Source organism: Cnephaeus nilssonii (assembly GCF_951640355.1).
Source record: "Cnephaeus nilssonii genome assembly, chromosome: 8".
In the NCBI taxonomy this organism is placed as follows: domain Eukaryota; kingdom Metazoa; phylum Chordata; class Mammalia; order Chiroptera; family Vespertilionidae; genus Cnephaeus; species Cnephaeus nilssonii.
In genome coordinates, this window is record NC_137079.1 from 28666557 (window position 1) to 28692083 (window position 25527).

The 25527-nt window shown below is 45.9% G+C and overlaps 1 protein-coding gene across 3 annotated transcripts in view; it reads right to left on the minus strand.

The window, feature by feature from the left end:
• The window catches only part of TMEM255B (transmembrane protein 255B), a gene marked incomplete at both ends in the record, with an annotated part of 38510 nt that extends 13191 nt beyond the window's left edge, over window positions 1-25319 (minus strand). For 2 of the 3 annotated variants that reach the window (XM_079779310.1, XM_079779308.1), the window contains 4 exons: window positions 3447-3536; window positions 15375-15437; window positions 17240-17382; window positions 25265-25319. In XM_079779310.1, coding sequence (XP_079635436.1) covers window positions 3447-3536; window positions 15375-15437; window positions 17240-17382; window positions 25265-25319 — 351 coding nt within the window. The remainder of the gene's footprint in view (window positions 1-3446; window positions 3537-15374; window positions 15438-17239; window positions 17383-25264) is intronic. The other variant, XM_079779309.1, reaches the window with a different exon arrangement.
• Between the last annotated feature and the right edge of the window lie 208 nt (window positions 25320-25527).

Consider the following 25527-nt stretch of genomic DNA (forward strand, 5'->3'; position numbering starts at 1 on the left):
CATCCCTCCATCTATCTATTCTTTATCAATCCATCCAATCATCTCCATCCACCCACCCACCAACCACCCAAGCATACATCCACCTATCGCCCTACGTAACTATTCATCCATGAGTCTCTCCCCAACATCCATGGAGCAGACACAGAGCCAAATTATAAGGGTGTAGTTCCTGCCCTTAGGGGATTAGTGAAGAAGACAGACCAAAACAAAACAAAACAAAACAAAAAACCTGACAATTATAAAGTGCTTATAATCTCTGGTAGAGAACAGCTATAAAATTCCATGAAACTATATAATCTTTAAGTTATAAAATGAGTTAGAATCCCAACAACCATTATTAGGTCTAATACTATATTATGTTAGTTGTAATTCTCAAAGCAGTCCTACTTCTGACCTAAGAAAAGAGTATAAAAAACTACCAATGACAATGGCAACAGAGAGGGACAGTCATGCATTTGTTCACCCGGGCAGCAGCTACTGATGGTCTGGGCTACTACACGCCAGGCCTGGTCTGGACACTACGGCAATGGGGGGATGGGACCGAGTCCCTGTCCTCACAGAATCTATCTTCCTGCAGGGAGACAGACACCAGGGCACAGGAAATGTGCGTGGAACGTAGAAGGTGGTGGAAAGGGCTGTGGAGAGAAACAGGAGGCTGGGTGGGGCTGGCGTATCGGGTCGGTTATACCCCAGAAGGACCCTCTGCCAGGTGCCCCCTGCCTGCTTCCACTCCTCCCTTCACTGCCTGGTGTCGTCCCAGCAAGGCTCTTTCATCCGCAGCTCCGGCTCAGTGTCTGTCCCAGGGAGTCAGGCCAGTGCCTGCACCCTCCACGTGGCTGTATCATGTGCAGGTGACAAGCTTCAGGTTCGGGTGGACTGACCCTGTGGACAGGCGTTCTCCTTCGTGCCTGTAATCATGTGGAAATGCCCCCTCGGGACTGGACGGCGATGCCTTGCTGAAAGGGTCCATGTTCATGAGTCACCAAAAGTCACCCTCACGCCTTCCTGGCCTAAAAGTCCAGTCCAGCTCAAGAGCTGACTGCCCAGGTCTGAGAGAGCCTATTTTCCCATTAGCTCTGTCTCAGTCAGCTCGGGCTGCTATAACAAATACCACCTGTGGGATGGCTTACCAGCACACACTTATTCCTCACAGTTCTGAAGGCTGAAAGTCCGAGACCAGCGTGCCAGTGCGGTTGGGTGCCATCAAAGTAGCCACTAACACACTCTGGGGCGACCACAATGTTGCTCTGCTACAGGCAGGTCCTCCCTGAACGGGCACAGGAGGCCCAGTGATGGCCACAAACTCCACTGTTTTCCGTTTCTCCTGCAATGACCTGCGAACCCCAGGAGTCCGCAGCCCAGCAGACCTGACCGAATGCCCACCTGGGTGGAAACAGACAGGTGGGCTCATTCCCGACAGATCGGCCAGGGCTCACGTTCCACTTCACCAGGTGTCGGGCCAGTTTGGAACAAGGGAGCCCGGAATTTTATCTAGCGGTATTTAGACCTCGCCTGCAATGATGAAGAGCTTCAAAAAATCCTATTCATCCGTGAGACAAGGTGGGGCTGAGGGGCGGCACGCCTCCGTCCTCACTCCTGCAGCGCTGGACGGAGGAGATCCTTCCACCTGGGCATCCGCTGGCTCTTAAGGGAATTTCTCTCAGGTGTGCGCTGAGGGGGGAGGAGGCCTGGGGAAAGCCGGTGACACAGCAGCAGGGCGGGACCCACCTCCGGCTGCTGGGAGCCCCTCTGTCAGGAGGGGCCCTCTTTCTCAGGATGGCAAGGCTGGTTTTTCCTTCAAAACCAGGGTTCCCAAAACCACCTTCCAGACCCAAGCCTTCAATTTGGTGGGGAAGGTAAAAACCTTAAAATGATCTCATTTTGGAAATGCTCTTAAGAAATTATATTGACCAGTTGTTCTCCATCTCCACTGAGAGAGAGGGATGGGTTTGTGAGCAGCCGCAGACACACGGTCAGAGTTGGTCCTGGTACTAAGGGTCCTCATGCCCGACCCGGGCTTCACATGGGCTGCCTGGTGGTGAGAGGAAACCAGTTGGCTCGAGGTCAGGTAGCAACACTCGTATGCCCCTGTAAGCAGATGTCCAGGTCCATGTGCTAACACTGCCCCCAAGTACACATCCGTCTCCGGGCACTCCTCCCACACCAGCATCCTGAGGGCAGACATGGCATTTTCTTGTAGAAGACCTTGGAATTTTCAACCCCCAGCTGGCATGGTTTGAGCACTAGGACCCTTGCTCTTCAAGGAAAGGGCCGAGGCATGTCCATCTTTGCACCCCCAGCTCAGGTGAGGCCCTTGATCAATATTTGCTGATTGAGTGACACTTGAGAAAATGCAGGTATGACAGTCCAACACCAAAGCAACCTGCTGACCTCAGTAACTTAGCACTGGATGGGAAATCAGGTTCAGATCAAAGGATATGCTTTCCGTTCCAACCAACCAGTGTGCTGAAACTATGACAACAAACATGGGCCAGGGACTCCTAGTTCAATTATCTTTCAAAAAATAAGAAACGGGGGGGGGGTGGGGTCTGGGACAAAGTATACACCATTTCCCAAAAAGTGCTATAAATGTAAATATTCGACAGACAGTGAATAACCTAGAAGGATAATTGTGTTGCAGTTCTGGCCTTGGCTGGGGGTGTTAGGCCTCTACCTCTTCCAGGTGGCTCTCTAGCCCACAGGACCTGGGGCCTCTCTATGATCCCTGCAGGGACCCAGCCCACTCCGCAGGTTGGAGGGCTCCCTGGGAAGTTCTGCTGTGTTTTCCTCCGTCTCAGTCTTACCACTGGCACCACAGTAGGCTTGTTTACATCGGCATCACCACAAACATGTGAGTGCTTCGTTGCACTATGACATTACGATGGCTCTGAAGTCAGTAGGCGATAGGAATGTTTCAGCTCCATTGTAATCTTATGAGACCATCATACATGCACTCGGTCACTGACTGAAACATCATTATGTGGCTCGTGACTGTACCATTGACAGAATCTTCCATCTCGGGCTTCCACGCCATTACGTAAACCTATAAGGATTTCACAGGCTACAGTGTCAAGCTGGAAAATTCTGTCATAACCTTTTAAGAGAAACAGATTTAAACTATAAAACCTGGGAAGGCATGAGTCAGCAGATTTCAGGATGTATTTCATCTCGTTAAAGAATGACCTAAGGAAAGTTACTTGGGAAGTTGAAGAATTTGATTCTGACTGATGGGATGGTGTGTGTGTGTGTGTGTGTGTGTGTGTGTGTGTGTGTGTGTGTGTGTTGCAGGCAATAAAGAAAAGTGAGAGAAGGAAGGACATCAGTTGACAAACAGAAACGGAGAGAGAAGGAGGGAAGGTCTCTGAGCTCCGGGAAGTTAATTTTGTATGTAGATCTTTCGAACCCAGGAAAGCGATTGAGAACAAAATTAAAAAGATGGAACTCACTATGTGCCGAGCGGCAAACACGCCGTCCACGACGGCACAGCAGAAAGCGGCCACCACGCCGAAGCTGATAAACACAATGGCTGCCACCAGCTGGAAGCAGAAGACAAGAGGAGGGTGTGGGCGTCCAGTGCTTAACAAAAACCTTTTTTCAAATACAGACCAGTTCAAAGTCCCACCCTGATGTTAGCCGTGCCTTTTGCAGAATTCTCCCTTCTTCGCTACCACCTCTGTCCTCAATGACATACAGCCTCAAACAGACCCTGGGCCAGAGTTCACCCCATACAAGGCACATTCTTATTGATTTTATTTCACACAATAAATAGGCTGCTTTGTGGGTGGGAATCTTCAGTTCCCCACCACTCTGCACGATCCTCACGAATAATCAGAGATTATTTAACCAGCACCTACAATGGGTATTTATTTATTTATGTACAATGGGTATTTAAACAGTTTCCAATTTCTTGCTATTACACACTCTGCTACAAAGACCCTAAATTTGTTCTCTATATAAAATCTGTGTTAATGTATGAGTAGAATAGATTCCTACAACATTCAAGGACCCATACTTTTAGATAGGATCCACTTAGGATCTCTGCACTTAGACTCTGAGTGAGAAGGCTACGTTGCCCCATAAAGCAGTTTGGCCAACTTGACTCCCTCCCCCTGATAGTCTATCACCCATCTCCTTAGATCCCAAACAACATTTCATAGTATTAACCTTTTATGTTTTACCAATCTGAGGTTGATGATCTTTTCTTACAGTTGTTGGCCATTTCTTTAAATTTTTGCTTGTGAAATAATTTCAAAGTTTACCAAAACAAATAGCAAAAATCGTGCAAGGGATCCTGTGTCCTTCCCTCAAATTCCAACCCTTTCAAAACCACATTAATAACTTTCCTTATCATAACTCCTCTCGCCAGCAATGAGAACTCCACTCTTGTGAGCCACAATATACGTATTTCCTCGGCCCTAGAATGTGCATTCAAGTAGTTTTGGAATTACTAACCCAAACCTTGTGAAAAACAAGCTACTATTTAGAGTCCAATATTTGTGTGCAGTTATTTTTGTCTCCAGCCTTAGAGAATATGGTCAAAACCTCTTTGCCCACGTGACTTAGGTTGGTTCCCTCCCTGTAGCTGAGTTACTCATTAATAATGCAGTCAGGATCACAGGTGACATATTCCATATGGCCCTCTCCCTCTCCATCCTTGTGAATCTGCATTATTTATATATCCAACAAAGGATAGGGCGTTGGTAAGAAGCGTTGCCTGCCCGGACACCCCAGAACTTTGAGTTCAGTTTTGATGTGAACAAGGGGACAGATGCCGAGACGCGAGGCGCTGTCCATGCTGCTGTCCAAGGTGAAAGGAGGCCGGCTGGTTCCCAGGCTTGCCTTGGACACAGCCCCTTCCCTCACACCCCCACTCAGCTCCCATCCTGTGTTGCTTCCAGGATGTAAAGAGTTATGTAAGAATCTTTTGAGGAATTATATCTAGCCGAACTTTCTTACATTTGTATTGTTATTATAAAAAAAATAACAAAACTTGTCATAAAAGATTTAGAAGGCAACTTTTAGATTTCCCAGTCGGGAGGCCAGGGACCGTTGCTTTTCTGAAGGGGAAAAAAAAGCCTGCCTCTAATTTGGCGGCCTGTCCTCCCAGCCTCTTCCTTTGACCTTCCTGCCGCTCCCAGATGGATGGATGCTCTTTGTCCTCACTCGGTGCACACCCTTCGAAGATGAAAGACGAAGCCCCATGGTCCATGCTTTTCTTTCATACTGGCCTTGAATCCCAAGGTCACACCAGCTCGTTTTAATCAGCTGGGAGAAAAGGGTGGTATGTCACCATTATTCCTGCCAAGGATGATTCTGTGATTAACGCAAGGGCCCTGAACCCAGCACAGCTGGAGGGGACGGACGCAGCTCACACTGTCCCATAAGGGCACCCCTAATTTTTATTTATTTTTTTAACTTGGGAGCTTGAACTTAAACTCTTGTACATGGTTTGTTTTTGTTTTGTTTTGTTTTATATTCTTTATTGTTTAAAGTATTACATATAGTTTTACATATGTCTCCTTTTCCCTCCCCCCATTGACCTCTCCCCAGCCACCTCCACCCCCCACCCCCCAGCACATGCCCTCACCTCCCTCATGTCTGTGTCATTTGGTTATGCTTTTATGCATGCATACAAGTCCTTTGGTTGATCTCTTACCCCCACCACCACCACCCTCCCCTGCCTTCTCCCTGAAGTTTGATGGTCTAGTTGATGCTTCTCTGTCTCTGGATCTATTTTTGTTCATCAGTTTATGTTGTTCATTATATTCCACAAATGAGTGAGATCATGTGATATTTATCTTTCTCTGACTGGCTTATTTCCCTTAGCATAATGCTCTCCAGTTCCATCCATGCTGTTGCGAATGGTAAGAGCTCTTTCTTTTTTATAGCAGCATAATATTCCATTGTGTAGATGTACCACAGTTTTTTAATCCACTCATCTGCTGATGGGCATTTAGGCTCTTTCCAAATCTTAGCTATTGTAAATTGTGCTGCTATGAACATGGGATATATTCCTAGAAGTGGGATTTCTAGGTCAAATGGAAGTTCCATTTTTAATTTTTTGAGGAAACTCCATACTGTTTTCCACAGTGGCTGCACCAGCCTGCATTCCCAACCCCTAATTCTTGTTGGGCAGAATTTGCAGCCAAAGAGGGTGAAGGAGAAGAGACTCAAAGATGAACAAAATCACTTTGAAGTTCCCAAAGTCCTTTAGCACAGGGCATCCCATCTAATTCTGACAACTGTGATGTTATTACCTGAGAAACTTCCAGAAACAACACTGTACATGCCCCCTCCCCCCCCAATGCCCTGTCATTTTTCTGAGCCATGTCAGGACCTGCTGCTCTGTGAGTTTATGATGAACCAACTCGATGACTCCTCAGAGAACCTCACGTGTCCTGGCCAGGCAGCCAGCTCTGGTCCTATGTGCCTGGTCACAGCTGGGACAGTCGAGAGACCTTCATCTTTACCTCCACCTGATTTCATCCAGAAATTCACAGAAAGCACAAAATTTCCAAAGTATCCTTTAACACAGCAGGACTGCCCTCAACTGTGCAGATTTATAACCGTGCTCTGATTTGGTCTTGCACAAACTGTCCCCATCAACTCTCAGCGGGTCCTGCCTGGTGGCCCTTCCTCCTCCCACCTCCGGAAAAGTCAAGTTTAGTGCTAGCAAGACTATTCACATGGTAAACTCACGATCATGCGTGTGATAAATTCAGTGCTAGCAAGATCACATGCATCATCAGTGCAGTGCTGGGATGATCACACGCATGACACTGCCCAAGAACTTCGTTGGTGGGTAAGCCCCAGAGTCTGGGTTAGAGTGTTGGGAAGGACGCTGGAAATTCTCTCCTCCAACTCTTCTGGCTGGGAACGGAGAATTTGCCAGAATCAGCAATGGGAGAGCTGCCTCTTGGGAAAAACTGAAATGGGTTTCCTGTCACAGCTACTTCACTCCTTTCACTAACTCTCCTTCAACCTAGTGGTGAGTCTGACAATGCAAAGTACAAACCTGGTCAGTTCTCTAAAGGTACAAACCAAATCACTTTCCATATGTAAGGACTGCCAGAACCTATGGATTTTGCAAATAGAAACTGTCTGTTACTCTAGCAACTCTGAAAGGCTCTAGACTGATATTTTAATTTAATTATTAACATTTTGATAATTACTTATTAATATTTCATTGCACCATTTGGGGGTCTCTTCTCTTGGGAGAAGGGCAACCAGGTTATTGCGTAGAGAAAAGGTCACCTTCAAATCCCTGCTGGGCTCACGGATCTGCATTTCAACAGGGAAAGTAGATTAAAAAAACAAATGCCAAATAGATAAGGCTGTGGTGATAAGAGGAGTCAGAAAGAAAACGGGGGAGGAGGGGCGGGAAGGTGAGAGCCTGTCGCTGGGAAGGCTGTCGCTTGGGCGGTCAGGACTCTGTGTGCTCCTCACCCCCATGTGGCCCTCCATCTTCTTTTCTAAACCAGCCTCCTAAAACTTTCCGCTGTGCCCTCTGGTGTCATTGGTAAAATCCAAAAAGCCCTCAGCCCCTTTGTAACTTCTCCCCACTGGCTCTGATTGGGTCCCTTTGCCCCACTCTTGGTGCCTGGGACTCCGGACAGGCCATGCTCTGCCTCGGCACATATCACCATGGAGACCATTCTCTCTTCACCTCCCACAACCCCAGACGTTAAGTCCAGGTCCCTTTTCTCACTCCTCCTGGTGGCTGTCATTCAAGGACCTCCAGGTCATTCCCTCTTTCCTGGCTCACGGTCACCCTCACCAGTGTGACCACAGCCATGCTCCTTGGTGGCTCTGAGGTCCAAGGTGACCCTTCCACTGCCCTGGCTCTCAGCGCCTGGCCCATGTTCACCGCCTTCCTCAGCACACAGCCCCTCTCAGTGCTGGCCACGCCCTGCACGGTCTTACTTCCCACTCAGCACTGCCGCACAGGCGCCAACCCTCCAGCCACCCGGCCCTTCACCCTGGTCCCGCACTGGTCACCATCTGAACTGTGTACACATTTCCAAGCTTACAGACCCTGTGAATACCCACAACCCCTTGCTCCTCCCTCACGGTCTTGCCAAAACCCAAACTTAGTTAAATACAGCTCTCCAACTTCACACCTGAACAGGTGAGCATGGGGACCTGTCCTCATTCATCTAAGGACCATACCTGCTCCTCTGATCAGCCCCACACATCCCTCCTCCCAGCAGCAGGTGACCCTTTGCTCAGTTCCCTGGGAAAGCAAAAGCCATCAGAAGAGAACTTGTACAATGACCACACCTGCCAGCCCTGCGCCGGCCCCACACTCAGGGCTGCACGCCTTCGTGCTCCACAAACACCGCACCACCAGCCCTGCCTCCTCCCCCACAGCCTCCTGTCTTCACCTCCACTAGACCTTCCGTCGGCACAGACATGCCAGAATTCCTCCTTTCTCAAACCACAAACCATTTCCTTGATGTCTACTCCCCTGTAGCTCCTTCTCCACCTCCTTTCAGCTTCCCTTAACCTTCAGAAGGCTGCTGATGTTGCTGTCTGCACACTAGAGTCTGTCCCTACCTTGTCAAGGTTAGCCATCACCTGCACGTGTCTACTCCATCTTCACCCCTGCACTCCGTCTCCTCCATCTGTACCCCTACCCTTTGTCTCTTCACCTTTGCCGCTACCTTTCCTCCTCTCGACCACAGTCAATAAAGCTAAAAATCAATAACAAATGGAAAATCCACAAATATGTGAAAATTAAACACACCCTCTTAAACCAATGGGTCAAATTAGAAATCACAAGGGAAATTTAAAAACACTTTGAGATGAACAAAAATGAAAACAAAAACAGCCGATCTCAAGGGACATGGCAAACACAACGCTCATTAAAAAAGGAGAAAGATTTCAAATTAGTAACCTAACACTTTAAGAACTTGAAAAATAACAGCAAACTAAACCCAAAGCCAGCAAAAGAAAGGAAATAATAAAGGTTAAAGCAGGTATACAAGAAATAGAAAAACAGTAGAGTCAATGTAACTAAAAGTTGGTTCTTTGAAAAGATTAACATTATTGACAAGTGTTTAGCAACTGACTACAAAAACTAGAGAAAAAAGCAAATGACTAAAATCAGAAGTGAAAGTGGGAGCATTATACTAACTTTAAAAGAATTGTAAGAAAATACTATGAATTATTATACACCAACAAATTTGATGATCCAAATGAGATGGACAAATTACTGAAAGGCACACAAATTACCAAAATTAACTTAAGAAAAAAAATAGAAAATCTCAATAAACCTATAAGAAGTAAAGAGATTGAATCCATAACCAAAAACCTCCCAACAAAGAAAATCCCAGGACCAGATGGCTTCACTGGTAAATTATACCAAATAGTTAAAGAAGAATGACACCAATCCTATTCCAACTCTTCCAAAAGTAGAAAAGGAGGCAACACTTCTGGACACTCAGTGAGGGCAGCATTAGCCTGATACCTAAGCCAGACAAAAATATGCAAAGACAGGATAAACAGCAGACCACATCCCTTATGAATATAGAGGTGAAACTCCTCAATCAAATACTAGCAAACTGAACCCAACAGCACGTTAAAAGGATCACACCCCAGGTCCAGGAATGCAAGAGTGATTCAACACAAGAAAACCAATCAATGTAATATAGCACATTAAAAGAATGAAGACAAAAAAACAACCTAAATTGTCATCTCAATTAATGCAGAAAAAGCACTTAACAAAATCCAAATTCTTTTATGATATTAACACTCAACAAATTAGAAATAGAAGAGAATTTCCTTAACATGATCAAGGGTATTAACCAACACCTCCAGCGAACATCATACTCAATGGTAAAAGACTAAAAGCTTTCTCCCTAACAAAAGCAACAGGACTAGGATGCCCGCTTTCACCACTGTTCTATATTTTCCTGCAAGTCCTTGCCAGGGAAAATTAGGCAGAAAAAAAGAAAAACAAAGCACCTACATTGGAAAGGAAGAAGTAAAACTATCTCTATTCACATGATTCCAAGTATATAAAATACCAAATAATCCACACAAAAAAACTACTACAAATAATGAATGAATTCAGCAAAGTTGCAAGGTTCAAGATCAATATACAAAAAATGAGTGGTTTCTATACACCATCAATTAACAACTTAAAAAGGAAATTAAGAAAAAAATCCATTTATAGTATCATCCAAAAAAATTAAATAATTAAAAATAAATTTAATTGAGGGGGTAAAGGACTTGTACACTAAAAAATACAAAAACTTGTTGAGAGAAATTTTAAAAGACCTAATTAAATGGAAAGAATCCCATGCTCATGGATGGGACGACTTAATATTGTTAAGATGAAATATTCTCTCCAAAGCAATCTAGAGATTCAATGCAACCCCTAGCAGAATATCAATGGCCTTTTTGCAGAAATGGAAAAGCCACATGGATGTGCACGGGGCTCTAAATAGACAACACAATCCTGAAAAAGAAAAACATCATGAGAGGACTCATGCTTTCTGATTACAAAAATTACTAGCAATCTACAGTAATCAGAGCAGTGTGATGTTGGCATAAGGCTAGACATATAGACCACAGTCTATATGTCACTGAGATTAAAATTCAGAAATAAACCCAAACACCTATGTCCAATTGATTTTCAACAAGGGTGCCAAGTTCATTGAATGGGGTAAAAGAACAGTCTCTTGAGAAAATGGTGCTGGAATAACTGGATACCCACATGCAAAAGAATGAAGCTGAACCCTTACCTTATACCATATGCAAAAATTAACTAAAAATTGACCAGTGAGCTAAAACTATAAAACTATTAAAAGAAGCATAAGGGTAAATCTTCATGACCTCAATGTGGTGATGAATTCTTAGATTTCACAACAAAAGCATGAGCAGTAAAAGGAAAAATAGATAAAATGGACTGCATCACAACTTAAAACTTTGAGGCAGAGACTGTGTCCCTTGTGGTACATAGTAAGCTCTCGATGACTACTTGTTGAAATGAGATGTATCTTCTCAGACACACAGGTGATATAATGCATTGCCTGAAATTGGACTTTCCAATTCAAAGAAGACAGATCTCTGTAGGGAATCCTGCTGACTGTCAGTCCAGCATCCACCCCTCCTTTCTTTCCTGCTAACTAATGTTGATTTTATTAGGCCCCTCATGTCCACATTAGTCACCTCCCTCTGGGGGCTGACCCCACCCAGCTCCTCAGTGAGCCTGTTATTGGTGAGATAATCCAATGACAGGGGTTGGTATAGAAATGAGCGTGGAACTGGCCAATGAGATAAAAGGAAAAGTCTGCCATGGATGCTGGGAAAGTTTTCTCCTTCCTACGAGAGAATCAAAGGAAGACACCATCTGCTTCCTTCCTCTGGATGCTGCTATATCTGGAGGGTGACAACCCGGTGGGAGTGGGGTCTCAGGACACACGGAGCCATCGAGTCAGCCGGCCATAAAACCACCCACTCTGGACGTCCTGGAGGGATACAAATCCTCACAGTCTCTAAGGCTGGAGTTTATGTTATTTGCAGCTAAAAGCTCTGCAACCACTTCCACCTAAAGTTCATGTCTTCCAAAGAGCCATTCATTCACTAAGCAAAGGTGTGTGGCAGTGAGAAAACTAGATTGGCATCTCAGGGAACATGCCATTATAAACAGGTAAGTGCTAGGAAGGATAAATGTTATAAAGGTATGAATCCCGGAGGTTAGGGGAGCTTTCCTGAGATATGAAGGAGGAACTGGAGTTAATTAAGTAGAAGAAGGTGGGGGTGGAGGGTAGGGCATTCCAGACAGGTAGAGAGAGACAGAGACAGACAGAGACAGAGAGGAAGAGACAAGAGAGGGAGACAGCTCAGCTAGCAGGAGCTTGGCAAGGAGTGGCACTCATTAAGTGTTTATTCCGTCCCTCAGCACCCAGAGACAAGCAGGAGGACAGCCTGGAATGTCCCCTGACCTCTTCAGCTCTCCCAGGAGGTGGCTTTGGTGGCCTGAGCCTGTAAGTAAAACTCCTAACAGGAATAAAGCAAAGGCTCGGCTCTGCTCTGCTTAAGGTGAAAGGAAGCTGGAGGTGGCCCTCCTCTTGTCTTCCCCACCCTCCCCCTCTTCAGAACTGACCACACATGTCAAAGATAGAACCTGTCTTGTAGAATAAGATGGAGGATTCATTACCTGAGAGGAGACCAAACACTCCTATATGTTCCTTAGGATAATCTGTCATGGGAATTTGTTCTTATCTAATCTACTACGTATTATTCTTATAGGACATAGAGATGACATCTTTGCGATGATCAGTGGCCTGCAGCAGGATCTTGTCTATAATCACAGAGAGAAACAGATGAAGGGAGACAGGGAATGGAGTAAAGGAGGATTTCAGCTGACATTTGAAGTAATGACGAGGGTCAAGGTCGAAGAGGAGGAGATGATATATAGGAAAAGATTCCAGTGAGGTCATGAAACCCTCCTGGGATTGAGGAGGGAGCCCCTCTAGCGTATATGGTGAAAGAACACTCATGGCACATCACGCAATGAAGAGCTTGAGAGATGAGTTCAGACAGAGTTAACTCCACATTGACCTTCCGACAGGGTCGCGGTGCCATTGGTTCTCCTGGTCTCATTTCAGCCTTTATCCACCAGGAGCTCCGCCTTCTCCTCCCAGCCTTGGAATGGAACCTTCTGGGCCCTTCTCAGCCTCAACTGCCTCTTCTCGGCAAGGCCTCTGGGGTCCAAAGGCTCCTGGTCCTGCTTGAGGGTGAGCCTTTGGAAGAGATGCTCGCCCAGCCCAGCCTGGGGGCCGGCCAGCCTGCGGGTGTGAGTCAGGTGTCGCCCATCTTCTTGATCAGTTTCACCTCCTCATCCAGGAAGTGGTTCTCCAGGAAGTCACAGAGCTGAGGGTCACCCTCCAGCACGACCAGGAGCCTTTGGGGCCCAGAGGCCTTGCAGAGGCCCCTCTGCATCCCCCTAGTGTCTCTGGCTTTTACCTGAGCCTCTCCCCGAAATTACTAGTCACTCTTTTAACCACCCTGGAGCCCTCTCCCACGCAATGGACCAAATGAAACAACAAAGCTTTTTGCAGAAAAGAAAAAAAGAACAGGCTGCCAGGGAGCCGCTGGCCAGAGAGTCACATCCTGGCACACACTCGCAGCCGCAGCGTGGGAAGCTCCAGGTTAGTGCAGCGAAACATGTTCTGAGTTGCGCAGCCAGCCCCTCGTGCTGGGAAAGGATGGCCCACAGCCCCTGTGGCTGGATCCTTCAAACAAGAAGGAACAGAGGGACCAGGGTCCAGAGGCCAAGACCGTGCGGGTGGAATGGAGGCTGGTCCTCAGAAGTCACACCCCAGCAAGTGACAGGGCAGAGGTCCAACTTCGCTTCTCCTGGTGGATCTTAGAGAAGGCAGGTGGCACCAAAGCAATAGTTCTTATGTAATCAGTGTGCTGAGCCTCCTCAGTAGCAGGTACACACACTCAAAAGCCCCAACACTCGGGTGCTTACATACTGGAACTTGACCTGTTTTCTATAACCAGATCTAGTTTCTGTCACACACACCCCAGGTGGCCAGATGGCAGGAAAGGTGGGCAACTCCGGTGGCTTCTCCATTCACCCTCCTCACCCCAAACCCCCCACCTTCTCCTGAAGTTAACCACACTTCTGGAAGGTGTAGGTGGCAGCATCTGCAGGGGAAGGTATCCCTCAGGGTCCCTTGTTCTTCAGCCCCTCCCCAATAGACCAAAAGCTGACCTTAGGCAGAGGAGAGGAGAGGGAGACAACAGGAGCCTCTCACACAACACTCAGTGGAAGAGAAAAAATAATATCTCTAGACCAGACAGACAAAGGCTGATGCCCTAACCCTTCGCAAGAAATGTTTTTCATCTATAAGTTACTTATTAGTCCTTATTGGTTCTTCTAGTTCAGTGGCTTTTAACCTATAATCCAGGAAGATCCCTGTGTATGTGTGTGTGAGTGTGTGTATGCACATATGGTGGGGAGGAGATAGCAGCTAACAAACTTTTAGGCCTTTACCTTCTCCATCTCTGCCTTTGGGACCATGCTAAGCTACAGGGCTATTAGTGAAACCAGTGATTCATGTGTCTGTTTCGGTGACTACAAAGTAATAACTCACTCATCAATGGAAAAGTATCAAAAGCTGACTCAGTTTGGAGCATTCTTTAGATGTCACTGGAGACTAACATAATAATGGGCAGAGATAATGATGAAGCCACTTCTAATGATTAGATTGAACAGAGTGAAATGATACCACGTAATGATATCATTATAGACGAAATGAGACCATGTCTGGGATTAGTTTCAAAATAACATGAGAAGGGAAGAAATGGGTGGGAGCCGAAGCAAGACTGGCCCTGAGTCAACAGTTGATGAAGTTGGGAGATGAGTACAGAGGGGTTCATTCTACCAGTCTGTCTAGTTTGCAATATGTTTAAATTTTTCTGTAGTAAAAAATTAAAATTATTCAAGAAAAAAATAAAGCATTCTTTATATTTAGGAGCATATGAAATATAAGCATTCTCTCTTCGGCTAACATTTTCTCAGCCTGCTATTGTCCCTTTTTGAAACAACTTGCTCTGACTAACCTATGTACTTAAACACGGTATTCAACAATGGCTACTATTCTCTGAACACCTGCCATGGGCCAGCGTGTGCTGGATATCCTCATGTGCATTAGCTCAGATGCTCCAGGCACCCCTGAGAATGTGGGCACTGGGGTTCAAGTCTGCCAAGTAAGATTCCCAAGATCACGCTGCTACTGCTGATGGACACAGGTTTTGGCTTTCACAACCATTAAATTAAGTGTTAGATAGTGAAATATATGTTTATCATTCAAAGTTAGCCTTGGAAGAAAGCTTTCCTTGAAAAGGCAGAAATGAGATTGTGGAGGCATCGCAGACAACGCCAGTCAAAGGGCTGTGCTCTGAGGAACCTGGGGGACCCTAACTTGCCGGGTGTACAGGGAAGCTAACTGAGGAGCTGGAGCCCACACTGCTTTGGCAGCTGCTATCGATTCCAGATTTTCATCCTTCCATTCCAAGGCCCACATTTCTTCTACTAAAGCCATAAAAATGAACTTCCAGTATCCAGACTGTGGAAAAAAGAAGCAAAACTATCTATATTTGCAGGTGATCTAATCTTATGGATGGGAAATTCTAAGGAATCCACTAAAAATAAAAACTACAAGACCTAATAAATGAGTTCAACAATTATTAGGTTTCATAGATATAAGACTAAATAGAAAAACCAATTGTATTTTTATACACTTGCAATAAACAACCCCAAAAAGGAAGTTAAGAAAACAGTTCCATACTATTCAGCCTAAAAAACAAAAGATGAAGTATTGCCATTTGAAAGTAACAATGTACTTTCTTACCATTTGCCTTCGATTCTCCACCAGGTTGATGCCAATAATTCCTAAGAAAGATCCGAAGCCCAGCTGAGAGCAAGGGAAAAACAAGGAAAAAGCACCCAGTTAGCACGTCTGGTGGCTTGATGCAGACTTTTAACAGTAAAGAATGCATAGGAGACTGCCGTCCTTAAAACATCTTATCGAAGGGCCAAGGTGGGCCACTCCCGCCTCTCCAAGTTCTGACCACTAAGTGGCAGATGGGTCCTTGTACATTTGGGTGGGCTCCTCAGGCTCGATGGAAGCCGGTGATTGGAATAGAAACTTCTGAGTCATGATCCATCTCTTCTTCTTCTTTTTTTTTTTAATCTTTATTGTTGAAAGAATTACATATGCCCCCCTTTTTCCCCCATTGACCTCTTCTAGCCTGCCCCCACTCCATACCCCAGGCCTTCACCACCCTATTGTCACTGTCCATGGGTTATGCATATATGCATACAAGTTCTTTGGTTGATCTCTTCCCACCCACCCACCCTCCCCTGCCTGCCTTCTGAGGTTCAACAGTCTGTTTCATGCTCCTATGTCTCTCGTTCTATTTTGTTCATCAACTTATTTTGTTCATTAGATTCCACATGTGAGTGAGATCATGTGATACTTGTCTTTCTCTGATCAGCTTATTTCACTTAGCATAATACTCTCCAGGTCCATCCATGCTATTGCAAATGGTAGGAGTTCTTTCTTTTTTTACAGTGCATAGCATACCATTGTATAGATGTACCACAGCTTTTTTATCCACTCATCTGTTGGTGGGCACTTGGGCTGTTTCCAAATCTTAACTATTGTAAATTGCGCTGCAATGAACATAGGGGTGCATATATTCTTTCTGATTGGTGTTTCTGATTTCTTGGGATATATTCCTAGAAGTGGGACCACTGGATCCATCTCATCTTCTATGTTCAAACATTTTAACTCTTAGGTCAGGAAGAGATTACAGGAAAAGATAGCATTGTGTGCCCCCCTTTCCCCTCCTGGAGGACAACCTCTTCATGGTAGCCCAGACCACTCACAGCTCATCTTCCGCATCTGGGCCTCAGGTGAGAGGCCCACCTGATATTTCTCCTGGGCCTGTCTCAAATCCCATAGTCAGAGAAGGACTCCTCCGGTAAGATATTAGGAAACTAGAACTATGGATGTTTCAGAAGAACGTCACCTGTGGACATGGCTGACACCACTCAGAGATAAGCTTTTGACTCAGGTGAGCAGACAAACAGATAACCTTGGGGAAGAAGAGAGGGAGAAGGGGGAATGGTGCCTAGAGGCTCCTGAGAATCGGTTGTAATCATCCATCAAGACTTCTTGGCAGGTATCTTTTAAAGCTAAATGTCCGTTTTCTGAGGACTGGTTCAGTCAGCTTGGTCTCACGGGGCTAAAATCTAGGTGTCACAGAGCTGGTTGCCTCTGGAGGCTCTGGGGAGAATCTGGGCCACGCCTTTCCCGTGTCCAGAGCTGTTGCGCTCCTTGGCTCATGGCACTTCGTCTATCATCAACTTCTCCCATCGCACAGCCGAGGCCTCTCCTGTGCCCTCCCCACTTCTAAGGACCCTGTGCTAACACTGGCCACCTGGATGATGCAGGATCATCGTCCACACCCTGCATCATCCAGGTGTCCAATGTTAGCACAGGGTCCTTAGAAGGGACCACCACAGTCACAGGTCCCAAGGAGTAGGACCCAGATACCTTTGAGGTCATCATTCTGCCAACAATAACCACCAAAACAAGATCCCATGCCCTAAACCTCCAGCTCTGGGGAGCTGGAGCAAAGTGTGTCACCACCACACAGACATCTGTGGTGCCCAGTGCCCCCCTTCAGACCCCTGGACCCCGTCACTCACAATGATCCCTGGATAGTAGCCCCCCACGGTCACATTCTCCGTCCTGGTGGTGGCAGCAAGGCCGATGGTCAGGATGAAGACAGACACCACAAGCAGAGACCCCACAAACCAAAGGGAAGTCTTCTTTCTTCTCCCAAACCCTTCTGGGAGGAGGATAAATGAGGAAGCTGTTAGTAAGGGAGAGGCTCCGAGGGGGGTCCTAGTAAACATGAGCGCATTTGGTGTCTGCACGGCCCTTGTCTCTGAGCCCTACAGGCTCTGGGAGGCCTCTCTGTCCTGGAGCCAGGGGCGCATGCTCACTGCTCTCTCCTTCGTCAGTGTCCACCTCAGGGGCACTGAAGCTTAACCATCTCAATCCCTATGACCCCACAAAACAGGGAGTGAAAGGAACGCAGGGTGTTTCTTCTGGTGCCAAAGGTGTCTAAATCAAGTGTGTGTGTGTGTGTGTGCGCGCGCGCACGTGCACACATGTGTTTAATGGGGAAAACAACTTAATATCTGATTGCAACCACTAGCTCAGATGACCACCTGAATTGCAGACATGCAGACATTGTTCACACTATAAAAAAGGGGTGGGAAAACGTTTTTTCTGCAAGGGCCATTTGGATATTTATAACATCATTTGCAGCCCATACAAAATTATCAACTTAAAAATTAGCCCGCTATATTTGGTCAAACATTTAATTAACCCACCCCTAATGCCTTGGCAGGGCCAGACCAAATGATTTCTCGGGCCTTATACAGCCCGCAGGCTGGATGTCCCCCATCCCTGGCTCTAGAAGGTTTGCCTCCAAAGATTTGCACTTCCGCAGTCCTAACAGCAAAGCTTAATGTCAAGTCAAGGTTAGAACACCCAAGAACAGGATTGTTACATACTCAGAAATAGATTGCACGAAACCGTAAATCGATGTGAAAGCTCAGAAAAACGTAGCTCAACTGAGTACACAAACCTAGCAAGAGTATATGTCTTAGGAAGGACACTTCATTCCGGGGGCTGAAGGGAACCTCATGCAAGACCCCCCTCTCCCTTCACCAGCACCTCTGCCAGACTCAACATAGCCCTCGGCACAGCCCACTCCCTCCAGACCTTTGGGAAGACACTTCTCCCAAGAATCTCATCCTAAACCACCTATTACCTTCCCCCTGGAGGGGACAAGATCACCTCATTCACTAAGAGAATAAACTACCAGAGAGCTGAAGGTCTGGGCCCAGGTGCAGCACCCAGGACCTGGGCATGGCAGGGCGGAGTCAGGAGGGGGCTCCCCTCTGCACAGTGGCCCTGTCGCTAATGTTGCCTGCAAGGCTCTGCTCTGCAAGCCCTGGCCCAGCCTCTTTAGACTCAGACGTGGATGTTTAGGATTTAAATCCCAGCCTTCAGGCTCCAATTCCTTCCATTATGCGCGCCTCTGTCTGGCTCCCTAAAGATGCAGGTTTATCTGCATCCACAGGGAGGACTCTTGTCCCTGCCCCCTGGCTTCACTTGCTAGTGCCAGCTGTACCTGGGAGAGAGAGCCAACTGTTGCAGAATTTTGAGCAGAGGAGGGAGGGAGGTCCTCTGGTTCCCTTTTCCTGATTCCTGCAGCACTGTGCTTGCTGTGTTGAGAGTAAACTACAGAGGAACAAGGATGGACTATGTAAAACCTTCTCCAAAGGCTCTGCCTTGAGGATGGGCCAGCTGGGCAGCCCGGCCACGCAGAAAAGGGCAGAGCCTTCCTGGACAGCGGTGGCCTACTGACGACGGCGCTGTGCGGCCCTCACCGAGAGCACAGGTAAAGCAACAAAGTTGTCGTGATCACAGCCCCCAGGGCCAGCCACATGCCACACCTCTCATCTAAGCCTCTCGGACATGCCCTGGCAGTGGCTCCCGGGCCCACCACTGTCGCCTCTGCAGAGTTTTTGCTGAATGAGCATTGAGGGATGAGTATGGACCCAAGAGCGAATGCATAAGTTGTTGTATGAGTGGACCCGTGAGTGGATGCATGAGTAGACACACAGGAGCCCAGAGATGATGTGGGAGATGATGCTGACTGCCCACGGCCACGCCACCAGGCACATCACTCCGACACGGGTTCTGCAACATCCCCCAATGTTTCTAAACTCCGCACATATTCTAGAATGACATTCCCTACTATCTGTCCAGTCATACTAGCCACCCTGAGGCCCATCATCCCTCCCAAGGCTCTCTGTCCTGAGGACACTGACTGAATGACAACCCAGGTGGCCTGATGCCCAGGCCACAGTTGTACTCTTATCAAGAGGTCAGGCCCTGCTTGCTGTTTCAGCAGAAGCAAGCCACTTCCTGTACCTGCTGCAGTTTTGTGGATGGCGAGGAAGTTCCAACTCAAGTGGAATCTGAGAGATGCCCTGATTGATTAATTATGTCTGCCCTGAGCATGGGAGGAAGGAGCTGGGGCACATTTGCCAGCCCTGAATAGGAAATCCAAGGCCCCTCCAGATTCAGAATTCTTCGATTTTTCTCTCCACTTGTCTTTTCTCAGTTTCACACTTCTTTTTGTCAAAATGTCAAAAAAAATAATGACATTTTTACAAGGGAAAGAAATAATGTAAATTTTCTATTTAAAAGGTATGGCTTTTAGCCTGTTCATAAAACAGTAGTTATTTATTGTAGAACAGTTATAAAGTACAGGAAAATACAAAAAAAATTTTTTTTCACAGTAATCTTATCACCCAAAATTGCCTAATAGCCATATAGCCTTATGGTCTTTCTTAAATTGGGACCAGAATGTTTTCAAAAATCCTGCCACTTGCAACAACATGGATGGACCTTGAGAATAGTATGCTAAGTGAAATAAGTCAGTCAGAAAAAGCTAAGAGCCATATGATTTAACGCATATGTGGGATATAAAACTGAAACTCATGAATACAGACAACAGTGTGGTGGTTGCCAGAGGGAAGGGGATGGGGGGAAGGGAGGGGGTCCTAATATATGATGATGGGAGAAGATTTGGCTTTGGGTGGTGGGGACACGGTGCAATACACAGATCTTATAACATATAAACCCACACCTGAAACCTATGTGAACATATTAACCAATGTCACCCCAATAAATTTAATTTAAAAATAAAATAAAAATCTGTGTTTCTTTTAACTAATAAGCTATAAGGGTTTGTCCAGCTTTTAAAATACTTTTCTAAACATAATTTTTATTTATAATGTGTATTCCACTAAATGGATGTGTCAATTAACCTATCCCTACTGTTGTATATTTGGGTTGTTTCTAATTTGTTATTATTAAAATACAATGCGGAGCACAGGGGATTTGACAGCAGTGAAACTGTTCTGAAAGATACTATACATGTCATTATAAATTTGTCCAAACCTGTAGAATGTACAACACCAAGAGTGAACCCTAATGTACGCTATGGATTCTGGGTGATAATGATGTGTCAATGTTGGCTCATTGACTGTAACAAATGTTGATAACGGGGGAGGCTGTGCATATGAGGGAACAGGGGGTGTATGAGAATTCTCTGTATCTTCCCCTCAGTTTTGCTCCAAAAAATGAAATACAGTTTTAAAAAAAAAACAACAAACACAATCTGATAAACACCTTTTTAGAATAAATTTCTACAAGGGGAATTTTAGGGCAAGAAAGCAAAATATTTTTAAGGACAAAGTAAAAGTTTTCAGGTAAAATTTAACTTTGCAAAGCAGAGGATAAACCTACAGTCCTTGTACAAGCTTTGGAAAGAATTCTCTGTGGCTCCACAGAATCCTTCTTTACAAGCAAGAGAAGTGTATGTAGCTTTATCTGATGGTTGTTAAATTGCTGTTTTCATTGTTGTTTTCTAGTAATTTTTATTACAAACATAGAATTGTTGAGGGTGACACATGGGTGGGAGTGTTCCATGGGAAAACACAGCCACAAGGGCAAGCAGACGCTCGATGTCTTTGGGACACTGCATTTGCATCTGCTCTGGGAGTTCCCTATAGCGGCCTTCCCCTTGACTAACATTTACAGCATCTTACTTGCAAAGAAGGGTGCATGCAGATAGAATGACCCTTTTTTCTTGCATTTGTTCAAAGCCTGAAACCAAGGCCACCTGTACAAGGTAGTGAGCCTGGGAGTCAGATAGATGGGCAGTTCCGGGAATGATTGCAGCAGGTGTGCGGTGTCTGTGGGGAAACAGAGGCCTGAAATGGCAACGCCACTTTGAGAACAAGTGGCCAATAGAGAAAAGCAAAAGAAAGAAACCTCCCCAGGGGTGAAATTCTGCTCTGGTTTATTACTTTTAGAAAGATAGGAACATTTAAAAAAAAAAAAAAAAAGGACACCAAAGTTAAAAATATATATGCCGGCTGGTGTGGCTCAGCAGTTGAGTGTTGACCCAGAAACCAAGAGGTCACCGATTTGAATCCTGGTCAGGGCACATGCCCGGGTTGCAGGCTCGGTCCCCAGCAAAGACCGGGGGGATGGGGAGGGGGTGTAAGAGGCAACCGATCAATGATATTTCTCCCTCATTGATGTTTCTATCTCTCTATCCCCCTCCCTTCCTCTCTCTCTCTAAATATCAATAAAAACATATTTTTTAAAAAGTTAAAAATATATCTTCTACATTTTGGAAGCTAATGTAATTGTTTTTGTGGACGTTCATAAAATAATCATATTAACAATAACAGTACTACCTAGTAACTGGGTAGCAACTTCGGCTTTTCTCTCTCTTTGTCTCATTCAATGAAGATCCGAGGATTAATCTCTCCTGATTCCCGCGTTACCCTTCCCAGCCTCCACATATCTTTGAACAGAGCCACATGCTGATGGCTTTTAATTGGTACAATTTCCTCTTCAGCTTTTCTTCCCTGTCTATTTTTTCTCTTAGTTTCCCATTTCAATGTTGTGATTATTAAAATGTGATTTAAGATCCATAGGACTTGTAAACTAAATTTTATGGGACTAAGTATTTGAGAAAATTATCAGACAAATGCCCTCCTCCTCAAAAGATTTTGTTTTGCTAGTTTTCTTAATTAAGTGATTTGCATATCTGTTATGCCCAAAATAATTCGCTAGGTGCCTCAGCATTTACTTCAAACCACAGTTATAACCTTCTCTGTGCCTCATCTCTTAGCTCCCTTAGGAGTCTGTCTGCCAAAGCCCCTTGACGATATCCTGGTTCTTCAAGCTTGTAATTCTGTGTCTTATTCATCCCCTCAGGACGCTGGCATGATGAACGAGGATCAGATCCACTAAGCTAGCAGCATTTGGTCAGCTCTTGTCAAATTGATTAGTGACATCCTGACTTCTAATCACAGAGTAAAACGTTAAACACATCTCTGAGCTCGTGAAAATCTTCCCATGAATCATTTTCAATATAACTTTACTATTTCACCACTTTTTCCCAAGTTGGACTCTTCCTCTGAAGCTGCTACACAATAAAAAGCAGAAGGTGTAAGCTATCCCCTTTTGTCAGCATTTCTATCATAGGTTCCCAGGTTCATATCAGGCCAGGAAAGAGAGCCAGCATCATTCATATGGGACGCTGGGGACAAATGGTTCTGAACAATCTTCTTCTATTCACACATACTGTCACATTTTGACTCCAGGTACAACAGAGATAACAAAAAGAAAAATTGTGACCTTATTCTTTATAAATAAAGGATAGTGCAAAAAAAAAAAATAAGAATCAAGATATTAATTCAAGAAAGGTAAGAATAGGTTAAGATTGCCTTATAATTACCATGAGACATGCATTTTTAGATCAGGTTTTGGAGAGAAAGGAGATTTTGAATTGGAGAAAGACAACTAGAATAACCTGAATTGTTCCCTAGATTCCCCTATCCCGTTAGCAAGACTATTATTATGTGCATTGCTACAATTAAAGCGCTCTTAAGACAGTGCCTGTGAACTAAAATACCTACTATTAGGTGTGTAACTGTGGTGACAGCTTACATGGACTGTCTCCACCCTGTTCTGGATCTGCTCAGACCAGCTGTGTGATCTTAGGCAGCCAGCCACCCTCTCTGAGCCCAGCCAAAAGAGAACTCCGTGAGAGCAGGGGCTGTGTCTGTCTTGTTGCATGCTGGACTCCAGGGCGAGCTCCCACTAGGAGATAGCGCGTTTCCTCATGCTGGATGAATGAATGAACTTCAGTTTCCTGATCTGTGAAGTTGAGGTAATAATAACCACCTACTTTGCCCACCTCTTAAGACTGTTACAAGGATCCAGTGAGAGAATATATGTAAACGGTTCTTATATGTTTATATGAATGTAATGAATATATTAATCATGGCATTAATAAATATATTAACCATGGTAGTGTTAATGTTAAGATGGCATAGCACTTGTTCTTCACCAGTGTTTCTCCAACTGGGAGTTGAAGGGAGTAATTCTGACGTGTGAAGCTGAATGGGCCAACAGCTACATCTCACCTGTCTTGCTCACTGTTTTTCCAAACTCCAGTCTGTCCCCCTGTGCGTCCTATCTAGAATATCTCAGAATATCACCTTGTCACTCCCCATGAGCCCCTCCAGTTCTCTTGCCCCTACCTGTCCCTACGCCCAGCCTTGGCCAGAGTTGCTAAACCACAGCTCCTGTGACAACCTGGTCTTGTCTGGAAGAAGTGCAAGGATGGGGGCCACGGGGGAGCAGATTCTGTCTCCATCACTCAGCACTTTCTCCACTTAGTAAAGCCAGGAAGGGAAGGGAGATCTCATAAAGACTTGGGGGTGGGGGCATTCAAAGTCATGGCCTACCTGCTGGCAGGGCCCAGGCCTCCCCGAAAGAAGAATGAGTTCTTTTAATCATGGGGGGATACCCAGTTGTGGAGATAAAGTGACAGTCCCTGGGAAAGTAGACCAAGGCAGAATGATATACCCCCAGCCATCAATCTCCCTCTTTTTCTGACTTTAATGTAACATGTGCCCAAGGTGGTGAACACAGAAATGTAAGAAAGAAAATACCCATAATCCCACCCAGCTACACTAAGGTTTTGTGTTTTGACATAAAAGACCAACTCCTAGTGTTTTTTTAGATTTATAATTCCTCCTCACAAGGAAAAAAAAAAAGTCAAATGCTATTTTTAAACCATCAAGTCATTCTAATATAATAATATAGTAATAACTAGAGTTAATAACACAAAGTTTTTAATAACTAATTCATTTCCTGGAGGGTGAAAACGCATGTAAATAAGTTTTGCAATAGAGTATTTTGCTTTCGAGAGTGGAGGAAATAGAATTGTTTCTTTGAAGAAGAAGCCGGAGTCCTTGATTATTATTTAAAAATCAAACAACATTTCTAATTGGTTTTTAAAAAGAGACTTTCCATAGATACTCCAAACACGGTCATGAGGTTAAAAACCCATAGTTTTCAACGGGATCATTTCTGAAGCAAGGGGCAGGGCCCCAGGAGACCGCCCGTGGCCCCTCGCTGCGGCTGTCAGAGCATCCCTTACTGTGCAACATTTTCCCCTTATTTTCAAAACCTTCTCTGCCCTCGCCCCTTCAGGAAAACACACCCAACATGACCCCATCTTGGCCACTTCCGAGTAGAGAACCTAGGCTCGTTCCCCAACTTGTAATGTGCAACAGGTTTCCTGTTTTCCCGCTCACGCCTGCCTTCCAGGCTGCATGGGTCTTGATTCCAGAAATCAAAGGATTAGAGATTCCGAGAATTTGTGGGGTTGAAGTCTGTGGAAGGGCGCCTTGGAATGAAGAAAAAAGAAAAAAAAATAGCTGTGCCCCTGTCCCTTTCAAGCAAGAAGAAGCTAACTGGCTCCTTGGAAGGAACGTGAAGAAATGTTTAGAGGCTCAAGTAGGGTAGAGACGGAAAGGAGGGCAGTGTGGGCTGCCCCGTTCATACATATGGTGGGCCATTGTTCCTATTGAAGATAGTAGGGAGGAGACAGGGAGAGACACACAGAAAGAGACGAGGAGAGAAACTATGAATGAAGAGGGGCCTGTGCTAGTGCCAGGGTCCCACAGCTAACGGAGGCGGGAAGGGCTGGACCTGCGCTCCCCTGCGAGCTGGGACCCGCGGGGAGCCTTCGGGGATGCTCGGGCCGCGCTCACCTGTCGTGTCCAGCAGGGCCAGGGGCCCGGGCACCGGCAGCGCGGGCGGCTGCATCCCCGGCTGCTCCTCGGCGCGGCGCGAGGGTGGCTCTCCCAGTGCGACAGTCGAGGTGCTGCGCGGTGGCTGAAGGATCTGCCGCCCCTGAGCGCCGCCCTTCTCTCTGTCTGTCCGCATCTGTGGCTCCCATCCCACCTGCTCTCCGCCCCCTCCTCGGTCCCCTCCTCTCTCCCCTCCTCCCTTGCCCCATCATTCCCCTCCCCCC